Raw genomic sequence first — 15,948 nt, forward strand, 5'->3', positions numbered from 1 at the left:
TAAATACTGTACTGATTCTGATGTCTTATTCCCAATATATAAACTCTGCTCCCATTCCACATTCAGTCTTAACTTTTAAGACTTAACTAGTTAAGTTTTAAAACCTTAGCCAAAAGGTAAGGACTGGAAGCTTTTGGGACTGGGGGAGCACAGCATATGGGTGTACCCCTGTATCTGCTTCTGCAGGATTTAGTAATTTTTTCCAAAGTCTAGTTTTGTTTCCAGTCAGGTTTGCCAGGAGATAAGCAGGTAAGTAAGTGGTTTAGCTGAGAATTATTTTGATGAAGATATATTCAAGATATACATATGTATACAATTTCATTAATATCTGTATGCCAAGGCATTGGATTTGGTAGGGGTAAAACACATTTCTTAATTATAATTCTGTTTATATTTCTGATCTTATTTTTAAATACTCTTTGCTGCCTTTATTAAGTTGTATATAGCTGTCAGTGAATAATAATACATTTTATTTTCTCTGTCTCACTCAATTTTAAAATCTTTGTATCAACACCCAGCACATAGAGTACCTTTTTATATACTAAATAGAGTTGATTAAATAATGTGGAATTAAACTAACAAAAGCAAGCTTTCATAAGCTAAATATGAGACCTTACTTATGTACTGTTATCGGTCATAAACTCAAGTATATGAGTTTTATTTGAAGATTTTATTATGCTTTGCAAACATTAGATCTGCCATGATGAAAATACTTTTCCCAGCTTGAATTTTAAATGCTTTTTATCTTTTTTAATACATAACATGGATTTACCATTTTAATCATTTTGTAGTATATAGCTTATTAGCATTAGGTATATTCACATTGTTACGCATCCATCACCACCATCCAGCTCAACTTTTTCATCTTCCCACACTGAAAGTGTGTGCCCATTAAATAGAAACACCCCATTAGGACACCCTTTGTGATATGGTTTTTCATATTTGTAAAGTCAGATCTACATGTTTAGTTTTGTGATATCTTTATTTTTATGCTGTGGAAAGCCTTCTATACACCTGGCTCAGATAATTGTTCACATCTTCTCATTCTTTATTCATGTATTTCTTTATTTTAGTTTAAATCTTTATTATGATCTTTGGGAACTGTTTTTTAATTACAAATTGTCACCTAATTGTCTCAATACTACTTATTGACATCCATCCTCATCATTATTCTGAAATACTCTTTTATCATGTACTTTGCCTCTGTTGCAGTTTATCTCTTGGCATGCTGTCCTATTCCAGTGTTCTGTCCTCTTTCATTACTCTTTGTAAAATTTCTTTGGTTAGTCATGCATTTATCACTTATTTTTATACTTTTATAATTTGTCAAGTTGCAGAAACAAACATTCCTATGTTTTGTTTGTAATCCCGTTACATTGATTGACTGAAAAGATAACGATCAGTTTTTGAGTCTGCCTATTTAGGGCCTATTTTTGTCTCCTATGCTTTGGTAAAGTTTTAAGAGTTGTTACTGTTTTGGGGGGCGGGGGGGGCGTGTTTTGCTTATATTTTTAATATGGGTCCTTCACATTAACCATCTTAGGGGAGGGGGTTTGACTTTGCCTCATGTTCTGTTATTCCCTTTGCCACTTTTCTTCTGACTTGTTTCGTGACTAGAACTTTTTCTTAGGTTAAATAATTTACTAGAATTAAATTTATGTAGTGCTTTTTACTTTTTTAGGTAGATTATATCTGTTGTCTTATTGATTTTTTTTTTTTTATTCCAATTTGAGAAGACTTATAATGTCTATAGTTAATGTGTATAGTGTCTATGGTAGGTAAATTATTTGCTAATATTTTTAAACACAATACAAATGTCCATTTACTTTCAATAACAGCTTTTCTGGGGAAATTTCAAACTGCTGATTTTTAAATTATCCATATCTCTTGGGAAGAACAAGTTTTATATGGGTGACTTTCAGTTTGCTATTTTTAATCTAGCATTTTTTTTTTTATATCTGTTGGCCATTCTGCTTTAAAAATTTTAAGGAGAAAAGTCCAAACTAATAAAGGAACAAACTTGACTGAGTGTTACAGATATTTTTAAAATCTCTTCAAAGAAAATATTTGAGTTTTTAATTTGTTTTTTTATTTATGGCCTTATGTAGTGTTAAAACCGTGTTAGAAGTAGTTATTTGTCTTGTGATTTCCTATATTGGGAATAAATGCCTGTAAGTTGTTCTTTTTCTCCTCATTGTATAATGCTTTATAAAATAAATATCACAAAAATAACTAATTGGATTGTCAAAAAATAGCATTTAAGATGAATATGATACGGTTCTCATGAATACTAACCTCTTTCCTTAACACCCATGACTTCATTGGTCTGCTTTTCTGTGTTTCTGTAGCATCTTCACTAATGTCAACTACACTGTGTATTGTAATTCCATGTTTTACTGTCTATTTTTCCAATAGACTATGAGCTCCATGAGGGCAGGGACAGTGTCTGCTTGCTCACCATAATAGTCCCAGCTTCTAGCACAATGTCTTACATGGTATGGGTCTTGAGTGAATAACTGTGAACTTAATAAGTGGTAGGAGCCATCATATGAGGTATGTTGATGCTGGTGGATGTATAAAATCACTAAAGATTGTCCCTAAACAAAGAAGGAGGCATAAAAAAAAACACAATGAACTCTTGTTTTCTTTTTACATTGGGAAACATTTGTTTTTTCAAGATTATCTACATATAAAATGTGACTTAGTTTTATAATTTTTCTTAGAAAACAAACTGCCAATTTGGGTACTCAGGAGAACAGGAAATTTAACTTTGAGCCCCATATTCTGATCAGTTAAAGAGTAGGGGAGGGACGCAATCCATGACGGTGGGAGGTTGAAGACTGGAGCATGAAAGGAGAGTGCTGATAGAAGAGTCTTACTCGAACACTGTGATGAAGGAATGAAAGCAGACCTGTTTTTGCTTTTGTGGTACTGGGAGAGGGAACCAGGACTTATTATTGGTTGAAACAGGTATGTGAAATTTGGCTGTTGTATGAAATGGTTTTGCTGCTAGATTCCCTGTCAGTGAAGATAATTAGATTATTCATGAAGCTCCTTCAGGAGTACTGCATAAGTTGGCCTTCAGTGTATCAGTAGTTTTCTTTTCCAGAAACCCAGGGTTTTTGCTTGAGTTCAAAGTCCTTGGAGGAAGTTTGATAGGTAAAAACTCTTGGACCCCATTCTAGGCTTCAACCAAAGTAGCTGTCTTCAGTTGTTTTGTATAATATTTCACAAAGATTTTGAATGGTGAAGGAAAGAGTTCTGATATATTGAAAAGAGAAGAAAACCACTTGAACTGGATCTGCAGAGTTCCTATACAAGCCCAGGCCTTTGGAAAGTTTCAGTATTTGTACCTTGTTTCCCTTTCTTTGTGGCCTTTCAAGTTTGAAGTGAGAGAGTTACCAAGTAGAATGTTTATAATCTAGTAGTAGTGTGCAGGATGGTGGGATTTAATTAATAAATGTCAACCTTACTTCATTCAGTATATGCTCTGCTACAGAATGACTCAAAATGAAGACAGTGATTTAGTGTCTTGTCTTGGAAAATATATGTGCTTGTTAAAGTTTTTGAGATGAATTTCGAACTTAAATAATATCAACATTTTTGATGATAATATAATTAAACTATAACATTTTAGAACAATACTAGTAAATGAATTAGAGCCTTACTATGCAGGGTTTGGCAGATAAGTGATTGCAGGTTTTCTAGCACAGTGGTAGATACCTTGGCAAACCGTTTTCTTTTTCCATGTCTGAGTATACTTATTTGTAAAGCAAGGAGAATAATCTATCTCAGAGGGCTGTTAACAGGATTAAATTAGTTAATATAAGTAAAACCCTGAGAAAAGTGCCTGACACACAGTAAGCGCTCAGTAAATATTTGCTATTATTGTTATTCCATTGATGTATCTGTGATGCTTTCAATCATTCAGTAAATGTTGAGTGCCAGTTCATTCAATAGATGTTCATTTTAGCTCATCGTTAGCAGCTGATGTTGATACGAAGATGAAATAAGACAATGTTGTTGTTTTCAAGGAGCTTTTAGTTTAAATGGAGAAATAAAACATATACAGGAAATTATAGAACTAAATGTTTGGGGATCCAGCTGACTTATCAGAGCAGGTAGCATTTAAGCTGGACTTTTCAGGGATGGATAGTATTTCAAAAATTGAAGTCAGGAAAGGTGGGCAAGAAAAGCTAAAATGATCAATGACTTCAGAGCCATTGGCAATAGGAGATGATTAGGATATGGTATGGGGTAAAATTGACAAAGGTTAGGGCTAAAGTATAGCTTCAAATGTCAGGTATTAATATGTATTCCCTAAGCAGTAGTCAGTGATTTACAGTTGTTTAGCAGGAAATTGGTGAGTTTAATCTTACCAGTAGTATTTAGGATGGGTTGAGTGTCTAGAGACGAGAATGTTGATTAGATTGTTGGAATGACCCAGATATGAAGAGCACGGTGTATATTTGACCTTGATATGTTTGAGACAGTGGAAGGTTATCTTATTTGGAAGTCATTTGGAAATGGCAGTCTGTTTGTATTCCTTTGAGAATCAAGTAGTAGAATTGAGAGTTGCCTTAATGGAGTTTATACCTATGCATTTGAATGTGCTGTCTTTGAAAGAAAGACAACAAAGCTAAAATTTTAATTTCCTCTCGCCTTTTTTAGAAGTTGCCAAAACAAAGCCACGTCATGCCATGAAGCGGAAGCGGACAGCGGATAAGTCCACCAGTACCAGTGATCCTGTGATTGAGGATGACCATGTGCAGGTGAAGGGGAAAACCTTCACTTACCTTTCAGTCCTGCCAAGTTCCTGAATAATGTAAAGGAACTAAAGTTTCCATCTTTACATATTTTCTTTGCCCTAAAGAGAAGAGATTGGTAGTAGTTGCTTCTCAATTGTGCCAGTGAAAACATATAAGGTTGTTTTTTTTTTAAAGTACATACTCTACAAGGTACATCTTTTAAATTTTTTTCCTTGTAGGTCCTTGTATTAAAATCCAAAAATCTTGTTGGAGTCACTATGACCAACTGTGGAATCACAGATCTAGTGCTAAAAGACTGTCCCAAGATGATGTTCATCCATGGTATGTACTTGGGCCCATGTCATACTAGAGCATCTGACTGAGCTTAAAGGGTTAAAGTCTCATAAATACTATAATAACATTACTGTATTACTTTTTCAAAAGAATCAGTTAGATTTTTCTAATTCTGTCCTCATTTTGTAGTTCTCAACTCTGTAGTATTTGCAAGGGGCCATGTGCGGAGACTTAGTGTATCTTTTAATGTAGACTCTCCGCCAGTTTTCTTCTCAATATAATTGCAACTTGATCTGACAGAGGTTAAGTCAACAGCATTTATGAGCTTTGGAGTCAAGTAGGCCTCAGCTTGAATCCTTCTCTGCTATTTTCTAGCTGTGGTGTTGGACATGCCTTTATGTGTGTGTTTACAGAGGGAGTGGTGACTGGGCCTTAAGTGCTTGACTGCTCTGGATTTGATACCGTCAGTCATACCCTCAGTTCATGGCACATCATCCTTAGTCTAGGCCCTAATTTTCTTTCCAGTCCCATTTGTCCCTCATTGCCAGTCCCATTGGCTCCCATTATCTTTGGTTGTGTATTTAATATATGTCCTTCCAGTACATTTCTCATGTCTTTTTAATATACATATTTATCTCTGAGCAAATAAGTGAGTTATTAAAAGTTTAAAATTTTTAAATTGAAAATGCGTGAGTTAAAAGCTTCAGATATATAGTATGCCTCATATATTATCTGTTTATTTTTCCATTATTACTCAAAAATTGTTTTAGATACTATCCATGTAAAATCATTAAGAACTGACTTTTTCTTGCTTTGTGCAACTTATGTATTCTGCATTGATTTTTTTTGGTCTGTAAAGTGTACATAATTATACTTTATAAAGCATTTGCCAAGGTTTAATGGAGTGATTGATATGTGCTTACACATATGTATATGATATGTGAGATTAAAAAAAAGGAAGGGGGTATTTTTCTGAAGTTGGTATCGTATTATAGTTAAATGTGTCACATTTACTTTTCTCTATAACCTCACATTTATATGTTAAATGGGAAGAATATTTAATCATGTTTCAGAGCAGCACTTCCAATAGAACTTTCTGCAGTGATGGAATATTCTGTATCTCTGTTGTTTTATATGTAACCACTGGCTATATGTGACTTTTGAGCATTTGAACTGTGACTAGTGTCTGAGGAACTAAATTGCTTTATTACATTTTAGTTAATTTAAATTTAAATAGCTCCATATATCAAGTGACTACCATACTGGACTGTACAACTTTAGACCAAAGTATCCAAATATTTCTGAGTTTTGTTTTGTTTTTTTTAAAGGTTCTGGTTTTATACTGTGATAAGAATTGAAATCAACACTGCTTATTCCCTATGGGCAAATGAAACATATATGAACCATTACCTATAAAGTTGTATAGTTCAATAGTTGCTATCATTCCTCCTCTTCAATAAACATTTCCTAAACAATTCCAGTATTTAGGCAAGTCATTCTCTGAGACTTGAATTTCTTGTCAGTAACATCTTAGATAGGAAAAGGTACCTTCACCTCCCTTCTAGCATGAGGGTGACAGTCTTCCTTTGAATGGGACAGAATCATATTTTCAAGTCATTTTGATGACTGTCAGTTGTCCTGTATGATAATACTTGCCTGTGTTACAGATGTTTTTATCTGCAGTATTTTATGCTAATGAAAGATGTGCCAGTCCTCCAAAGAGGATTCCAAATAGGTTATATACGTTGCTCTGTTATTTTGTATAAATTATTTGTAGATCTTACCTTTGTTTTCATTTTGTAGCTACAAGATGCAGGGTACTGAAACATTTAAAAGTAGAAAATGCACCAATCGTAAACCGATTTGATTATGCACAGTGCAAGAAACTGAATATGGATCAGGTACTAGACCAGATACTAAGGATGCCTCCTGAGAGAAACCGTATCATATACCTACGCCCCATGCAGCAGGTAACGAGCTCTGCTTCTTTTTGGTGATGACATATTGCACTCATCCTTTTTTTAGTCTTCAGCCTTTTTAAAATTGGCTTTTATTCATTTGTTGAATCCACAGTAATGTTTCTTTGGATTCTCCAGAGTTTTTTAACCAACCTAGACTATCTTGCCAGTTTTCTGCATCAGTGCTTCTCTAATAGAGTGTTGTGGGGCTTTTAGCAAGTTATATGATGAAGAGAAGTTGTTTTTCAACAAGTTTTTATACTTATTAAAAGTTGAATGTGATAAAGAGCAGACTCTGGTTTCAGACTTCTTGGTTCCAGTTCTGGTTCACTGATCTGTAGCAGATTGCTTGACTTCTATATTTTAGTTTCTTCATCTCTAAAATTAGAAGAATAAAAACCTGCAGTTACTGTGATGGTTAAATTCATACACCTTAAGTGCTAGCACAGTTCCTGGCATATATCAAGCAATCAAATGATAGTTGCTGTTATTACCATTATCGTTATTAAGAGTAAACATTTTATAGTATCCATATGAGATGATGGCTGTTAGCTGAACCTTTTGTGGTAAAATTTCACTATATTACTAAATCATCGTGCTGTATACCTTAAGTGTATACAGTGATGTTTGTCAATTATTTCTCAATAAAACAGGGGAAGAAGAGTAGCATTGCATGTAAAACTGCTTGATGTCAAAAGAAAGTTTAAAGGAAATATTAACCTTTAAACAATCAGTGTTTGCAGTCAGTGTTTGAACCTGGCCTGAAAAGAGTCATTTCAGTACACAGATTGTTTGTTGAGTGTTTATAATTTGCTGGGGCTGAAAAATACACAGGTCATTATCCTTCCCTTGAGAAATTTGCCTTTCCACGAAGGAGGTAGACATATATGTCATTAAGATGGCAAAGTGAAATTTCATAAGTATAATAGGGATGCAATGTGAACAAAGGCTACAAGGAAGCAAGGAAATGTGTTCTGTCTTTAGGAATGGATACTAGTCCAGTTAGAATGAAGTTTATGGTTCTACACTCACAGATCTATAATATATTGTCTTTAGATCTGTAAAGGACATACTCAGAAGTGAATTCCTGGGATCAGTTACCTAAATCCAGATTCTCTGGCTTAATGTGCACTTATACAACAGTGAGGTGTAAATTGCTGAGCTTGCTGGACAGATGAATGTGCTCAGCCTCATTCCTAGCGTGGCAAGTTGTGTCCAGGGCAGAATGTGACTGTTTGATTTTCAAATCAGCCAAAGATTCAAAAACTGAGGTCCCAAGGAAAGATTATTCAAGCCAGAGGAGATAGATTGCTAAGGCATTCTCTTCCTTGGTTCCAAATCCTCTCTGGTATTTTCCACAGGTGGACACACTAACATTGGAGCAGAAGCTATTTAGTGGTCCCTACCCTTATCATATCTGTATTATCCATGAATTCAGTAACCCTCCCAATGTCCGGAACAAGGTGCGCATTCGCAGCTGGATGGACACGATAGCAAACATTAACCAGTAAGTAATCTGCAGCCCTGACAGCCTTCTATATCATTCCATGGAGCAAGGACACCCAGAAACAAATCCTAATTGTTTTTTATTTTAAATGATTTCATGCAGGCTTTTCAGGCACTGACACACATGAAATATGTGGAAAAAATGAGGGAAATAAGACTTAAAACTAAATGCATACATGTATATTTGTAACTTTTTATTTTCAAACTTAAAAATCACAAGAACAGGCTGTACATGTACCTTTAGTTTCATGCCTTTATTTTACAGCATGTTTAGTTGGTTGTCATGGTTTACTTGCTAAGTCATGTCCGACTTTTGCGACCCCATAGGCTATAACCTGCCAGGGTCCTCTGTCCATGGGATTCTTTAGGAAAGAATACTGGAGTGGGTTGCCATTTCCCTCTCCAGGGGATCTTCCTGACCCAGGTATCGAACCCAGGTCTCCTGCATTGTAGGCAGACTCTTTAATGACTGAGCTACAAGGGAAGCCCCACAGCATGTTTAAAAGAAGTCAAATTAAAGATCTTAAAAAACTGTGTTTAAAAAAAAAAAATGTATTTTTGGCTCCACTAGGTCTTTGGTGCTGTGCATGGGCTTCTCTGTCGCAGTGAGCAGGGGCCGCTCACTGTGGTGCACAGACTTCTCATAGGGTGGCTTCTCTTGCTCTGGAGCACAGGCCCCAGAGCATGTCGACTCCAGTAGTTGGGGCCCACCGGCTGAGTTGCCTTATGGTATGTGGAACCTTCTTGGAACAGGGATTGAACCCGTGTCTTCTGCATTAGCAGGCAGATTCTTAACCACTGGACTGCCAACCGACTCCAGTATTCTTGCCTGGAAAATCCTGTAGACAGGGGAGCTTGGTGGGTTACTGTCCATGGGGTCGCAAACAGACACAAGTTAGCAGCTTAGCATGGACCACCAGGGAAGTCCAAAACTGTGATGTTTTATGTCATCAGAATATATGCATCAGTCTTTACGCATTTGTTATTTTAATATTTTGTTTGAGATCTTCATTAGAATCGAGGCAAGACACATTTTGATAGTTCCTTTCTAACATATATCCCAACATTTTTTTCAGTTTTATAATTTTTAAATTTTTCTTGTTGCCTCCAGAGAGCTCATTAAGTATGAATTCTTCCCTGAAGCCACACGAAGTGAAGATGACTTAAAGAAGTACCCTAAGTATCCCTGGGGTAGAGAAATCTACACGTTAGAAGGTGAGCATTTATTTGTAAATGGTTGGAAAGCTAAATAGCTGTTAACTAACTAGATGGAGAGACATGTCTTAGGGAAGGTAGAAGTGGGAGCCCTACAGTTTGTCAAAGTAATGGGAATATTAAATATTTGCAGGTAGCAGGGATGAGATAAATATTGCCTTCCCTGTATGAGTTTCAGCCATCTCTAAAATGATCGACAGTATTTACTTTTACAAAAAGTAAAAGAAATGAAACTTGATACAGCTTGAGTTGCAGTGACTTGAGGGAACCTCTGTCAGCCTCTTTATTTGTGTATACACACATACACACACACATAAAGGGAGAGAAACTGAGGCTTAATGAAAGCCAAGGATGATCAAAATCACATGACCAAGTAGTAGCAGAGCTAGAATTGGAATCCATAGCTCTGGTGCTGCTTTCGAAATGCTACACCATTTGGCCCTGTCGTTACTTCCCCACCAGTAGCACTGTTGATCTGTCTTCTTTTAGGTGTTGTGGATGGAGCGCCATATTCCATGATTTCAGACTTCCCTTGGTTGAGATCACTACGGGCAGCGGAACCTAACAGCTTTGCCAGATACGATTTTGAGGATGATGAAGAAAGTAATTATGACCTGACTTGATTTTTATTCTCTAGTTTGAGCGTTAGATCCTGAGTACTTTGTTTGTGTTACAGGCAGTGCAGCTTTTAATCACTTCCCATATAAATGTTTTTGCTTTTTATTAATGTTTGGTTCTCCCCTGGCTCAAAAACAGAACAGCTCTAAATGCATACAATAGAGAATCATTGACTTAACTAGGGATATGTAGGAAGGAGCCCTTCAGACAGATTTTCCTGCCTAGTTTTGGTTGTTTTTTTCTTTTAATTACCCAAATGTTGATGATCTTGTTACTTTTTATTAAAGAATAGGTCCATTATATTGTTTCAAAATTGTTCCACTTATACTAATTGTTCTGCTGGTTATGAGCTGCTGCTTGTTGGGTAACATGGGAATTTACCAGTTTAGGTGTAGATTTTAGGAGGAAATAGATTTCATAAACTAAATGTACATATATATGACTTACATCTCTGGTGCATTTTCTCCCTGGGCCTTTAATCATATGTGCTCTTTTTGGCATCAAACATAGTATTATAACCACACTGATGGGAACCCACACCATGAGCTAAACATACATCAGTACAGTGCATGAGAGTATACAGCCTTATCTCATGGACCAGCTTAATCAGAGTAGCTTCCCAAATGATCTGTTTCCCCTTTTCTTTCTACTTTCCAAGGCACCATCTATGCTCCTCGAAGGAAAGGGCAGCTGTCTGCAGACATCTGTATGGAAACAATAGGAGAGGAAATTTCAGAGATGCGTCAGATGAAGAAGGGTGTGTTTCAGCGAGTAGTGGCGATCTTTATCCACTATTGTGACGTCAATGGAGAGCCCGTTGAAGATGACTACATTTAACTGGCCCTCTTCTTTCTAGCTGTCCTGGGAGTGCTGCTGGGGCCGTCCAGCTGCCAACCAGCCCCACAGAGACTTGAGGGCATGCAGTTGGGAGGCCCTGTATCAGGAACATTGAAGTTGTATACAAAGATTTGTACATAGAGGAGATATACAAAGATACTTCCTAAGTACCAGCTTTATATCATATGTTAATACAATTTAATTTAAAAGTTCATTTTAATGAAGGCAGGTAATTGGAAAGAGTTCATTTTGTTCATTTTTCCAGACTTAGTTCATAAAGTATCACTTTTTGGCTGAGCCCCCATTTACTATATTCTTAATAATCACTGTCATCCCATTAAATCTGTGCCTTTTTCTTCTCGAGCAAAGCTGTTTGAGTAAATCTGTTGAAGAGTCTTTTTGTCTTGTGCTCTTTTGTGTTTATTAAAACTCCAGCTAAACCTTATAGTCAGAGGCGGCTATATGTTTCTGTACAAAATTGTGGTTCTTTTTTCTCTTGGTATTATAGTTGCCGTATTTCTTAAAATGAAGTTAAAAAGACTTATGAGTTTGAGGGGGAAATGGAAAAGTTTCCAAAGCATTTCTAGTTATTTATTTCCATATTCAGTTGTGTATATGCTTTATCTTGAATATAAAAATAAAAGTTTATTAAAAATTTTTTTCTTGGCTTGGAACTGAATCTGTCATTTTAAAGAAGAGGAGCAGATACTACATAGCAAAGGAATGTGTAGGTAGAGTTGTGTCTAAGTAAGATTTTAGTGTAATCTAATTGTGATCGCTTTTTTAAAAGTTCTGTGGCTGCAAAATGTTCAACTCACAGAACTCTTTTTGATAGAACACTGAGAGTAGCAGAATTTCCCCAGATACCTTGTCTTCCAGAGATGTCCTTTCTCAAGGAGAGAAATTTACCTGATACACAGCAGTGACAGTTGCAGTATCACAGTGTCCAGGATTAAGGCAAGAAAACCTTTAGAGCAACACCTGCATTTGGGTGCTGGCTTTGCCAGTTTCTAGCTGAGTAACCGCAACAAACTACACAAACTGAAGGTCTGTGGGAATATTTTATAATCTCTTTCCAAATAGAATATGTAATTACGATCTCTATGAGGTGTAAGTGTCCAACCCCTTCATTTACAGGGGATTAATTGAAGCCTAGAGGGAAAACGACTTTCTCATGGTCAGGGGTGGATTAAGGTCAAGCCGGACAAGAATTCTAGTGTCTGATTCCTACCAGGCTGCCTCTCTCTTCATCGTTTATACTTAAAAGAAAGACAAGGTGCTGGCAAGTATTTACTAACATTAACACTGTGAAATCAGTTTCTTAGGACTTTAATTAAATTTGCCTATTTATATTAGGAAGAATGGTGCTGCATTCAGTCATCTCTATTACCTTGTTTTTAACTCAGCTACCTCTCTTCTAAGAGTGTATTCCACTCTCCAGGTGAGAACTGTGACCACTAAAAGGTGGGAAACAAATTACAGGGCATTCTAGATATTTCAAAGTAATACAGAGCCCCCAACTCTCAGCTAAGACTCATCTAAACCTGTTTTTTCACTATAACTGTAATGTGTGTATGAGTTTCTCAGTCGTTTCCAACTGTTTGCAACCATCTTTGCTGTAGCCCGTCAGGTTCCTCTGTCCATGGAATTCTCCAGGCAAGAATACTGGAGTGGGTAGCATTCTCTTCTCTAGGAGATCTTCCTGACCCAGGGATTGAACCCAAGTCTCCTGCATTGTAGGCAAATTCTTTTACCGTCTGAGCCACCAGTGAAATTTGCTCAGTCTTGTCTTGACTCTACGACCGCATGGATTATACCGTCCATGGAATTCTCCAGGCCAGAATACTAAGTAGGTAGCTTTTCCCTTCTCCAGGCGATCTTTCCAACCCAGGAATCGAATCCAGGTCTCCCGCATTGCGGGCAGATTCTTTACCAGCTGAGCCACAAGGGAAGCCCAAAAGCCACCAGGGAAGCATAACCATAATAACCAAGTCCAATTAATGCTTTTGGCTTAAAACACAACATTCAGGAAACTAAGATCAGGGCATCCGGTCCTATCACTTTATGGCAAATAGATGGGGAAACAATGGAAACAGTGACAGGCTTTATTTTGATGGAGGGGCTCCAAAATCACTGCAGATGGTGACTGCAACCATGAAATTAAAAGACACTTGCTCCTTGGAAGAAAGGTTGTGACCAACCTAGACAGCATATTAAAAAGCAGACACATTACTTTCCCAACAAAGGTCCATCTAGTCAAAGCTTTGGTTTTTCCAATGGTCATGTATGGATGTGAGATTTGGACTGTGAAGAAAGCTGAGTGCTGAAGAATTAATGCTTTTGAACTGTGGCATTGGAGAAGACTCTTGAGAGTCCCTTGGACTGCAAGGAGATCCAACCAGTCCATCCTAAAGGAGATCAGTCCTGAATATTCATTGGAAGGACTGATGCTGAAGCTGAAACTCCAATACTCTGGCCACCTGATGGAAAGAACTGACTCATTTGTGAAGACCCTGATGCTGGGAAAGATTGAAGGCGGAAGAAGGGTTTGACAGAGGATGGGATGGTTGGATGGCATCACCGACTCATGGACATGAGTTTGAGTAAGCTCCAGGAGCTGGTGACAGACAGGGAAGCCTGGCATGCTGCAGTAAATGGGATCGCAGAGTTGGACACGAGCGACTGAAAACTGAAGTAAAATACTTAGATTTAAGGCCACTAGAGGCCGCTGCTCTCTAACTTTTGTTGGTTTAATGTGTCTCAGTGTCTCACCTGATCCACTCTTAGAACAAGCAGAAGTACAGCAGGGACCGTTTAAACTATTAAAGATCCCCAGCCTGGAACAACTGAAAAACAAAACTTGGAAGATGCCTACCATAGAAGGCAAACTGTCTGTAGAATAAAAGACTGGATAGAGATTGCCCTAAAGCAGCTATCAGCACACTTTCTGTTCAGGGCCAGAGAGTAAATAGGTTCAACTATGACAACCACTTTGGTGGCTTAGTGGTAAAGAACTGGCCTGCCAATGCAGGATACCTGGGTTCAATCGCTGGTTTGGGGAGATCCCCTGGAGAAGGAAATGGCAACCCACTCCAGTGTTCTTGCCTGGAGAATCCCATGGACAGGATCCTGGCAGGCTACAATCCATGGGGTTGCAGAGAGTGACACGACTTAGCAACTGAAAGACAAACAAAAATGACAACCACTTAGTTCTGCTGTTGTTTGAAAACAGCCATAGAAGAAACATCAAGGAATGGGCATGGCTGTGTTACAATACAACTTTATTGTTTGGAAACAAATCTGAATTTCACATAATTTTCACATGTCACAAAATACCTTGTTTTCCAATCACTTTAAAAAGTAAAAACCAGTCTTAGTTTACAGGCTGGAGGATTTGGTCCCTAAGTTGTTTGCCCATATCTACCTGCAATAGAGAGCTGAGTTGTCCTGTTGGTCCATTCAGTTCTGTGTAACCAGCTCTTGGTGCCGTGTCTGGCAGGTATTTTAAAGACCTTAAGAAATGTTTCATGGATGGATTACTGAATTAATGTCACTTTTAGAGAATCAGGCCAGATGTGTGAGTCCTAACAATCTCCAAATAACAGCCGACGCCACAGTCCTTCCAGGAACTTCATATTGGAATCAGAAAACCTGGGCTCATATTCTGATCCATCAGATGACTACTGGGTGCTGTGGATGGTCAAAACCCTGAGATTGGAGCCTCAGTTTCCTCATGTAGAAAGGACTAACACCCATGCCACACAGCAGTTGCAAAGGTCCAATGAGAGCCTTCAGTAAACTGGACAATGTGATGCAAGTGGAGGTAGTATTGCTTCCACCATAATTCCCTTTATTGTGAAAGGGTTGTCTTTTTTTTTTTTTAACCTAATCATACTATAACCTGTTCCTTAGACCAGATCCCAGGATGATAGGAAGCAGAGAGAGAACTGGTGAGGCCATTACAAGGAAGCAATGATACCAAGAGGGCATCCCGGTGACCCAGTGTCTCCACCTGCCAATGTGGGAGACACAGGTTTGATCCCTGGGTCAGAAAGATCCCCTGGAGGAGGAAGTGGTAACCCACTCCAGTATTCTTGTCTGCGAAAATCCCATGGGCAGAGGAGCCTGGCAGGCTACAGTCCATGGGGTCATGAAAGTGTTTAATGCGACTTAGCGACTAAACAGTAACAACAATACGATGAAAACATTTTTAAAATGTTTTGCCAAGTGCTTTCCATATGTATCCTTATACCAACACTTTAAAATATGTATGATCATTAGTTCCCGACTTCATTTCTGGGGAAACTAGCATTTAATAGGTTTAATATCTTGCTTACAGACACACTGCTAACAAGTGGTGGAAGCAATCTGACTAAAGCCCATGCAGCTGAGCAAAGTGGCTTGGTTCCTCAAAGGGAGCGAGGAGACCACGTGAGGCCCATCTGAGAGTGAGCCCCATCCCCACCCTCCACTCCCGCCCAGGGAAGCGGCCCTATCAGAGTTCCTGCTGCCACTTAAACTTGAAGCAATTTCTTGATCTTCATATGTTAACACAGCCCAGAAGAATAGAGGCTGCTGATTTTCTGATGCAAGCCTCAAATGCCGCACTCAGATGTGAGATGCAGTAAGAACATAAACAACACTGCAAACTAGACAATGTCTATCCTATGAGATACACACAGCAACTAAAAAGAATGAGGAATCACATATTGATGTGACATGAAGTTATACCTTAGCAAAGGTAAGTTGCAGTTATACACTGCATCATCTTA

The 15,948-nt window shown here is 37.8% G+C and overlaps 1 protein-coding gene across 5 annotated transcripts in view; it reads left to right on the plus strand.

Moving 5' to 3' along the window:
* Window positions 1-11,833, plus strand: part of FBXO38 (F-box protein 38) — a 63,068-nt gene extending 51,235 nt beyond the window's left edge. For all 5 annotated transcript variants that reach the window (XM_065918859.1, XM_065918861.1, XM_065918860.1 and 2 more), the window contains 7 exons: window positions 4,672-4,772; window positions 4,988-5,090; window positions 6,846-7,012; window positions 8,362-8,507; window positions 9,618-9,721; window positions 10,211-10,324; window positions 10,998-11,833. In XM_065918859.1, the coding sequence (XP_065774931.1) occupies window positions 4,672-4,772; window positions 4,988-5,090; window positions 6,846-7,012; window positions 8,362-8,507; window positions 9,618-9,721; window positions 10,211-10,324; window positions 10,998-11,176 (914 nt within the window). In that variant the 3' untranslated portion in view covers window positions 11,177-11,833. The remainder of the gene's footprint in view (window positions 1-4,671; window positions 4,773-4,987; window positions 5,091-6,845; window positions 7,013-8,361; window positions 8,508-9,617; window positions 9,722-10,210; window positions 10,325-10,997) is intronic.
* The last annotated feature ends 4,115 nt before the right edge of the window (window positions 11,834-15,948 follow it).

This window comes from Muntiacus reevesi, chromosome 1, assembly GCF_963930625.1.
Source record: "Muntiacus reevesi chromosome 1, mMunRee1.1, whole genome shotgun sequence".
Taxonomy (NCBI): Eukaryota; Metazoa; Chordata; class Mammalia; order Artiodactyla; family Cervidae; genus Muntiacus; species Muntiacus reevesi.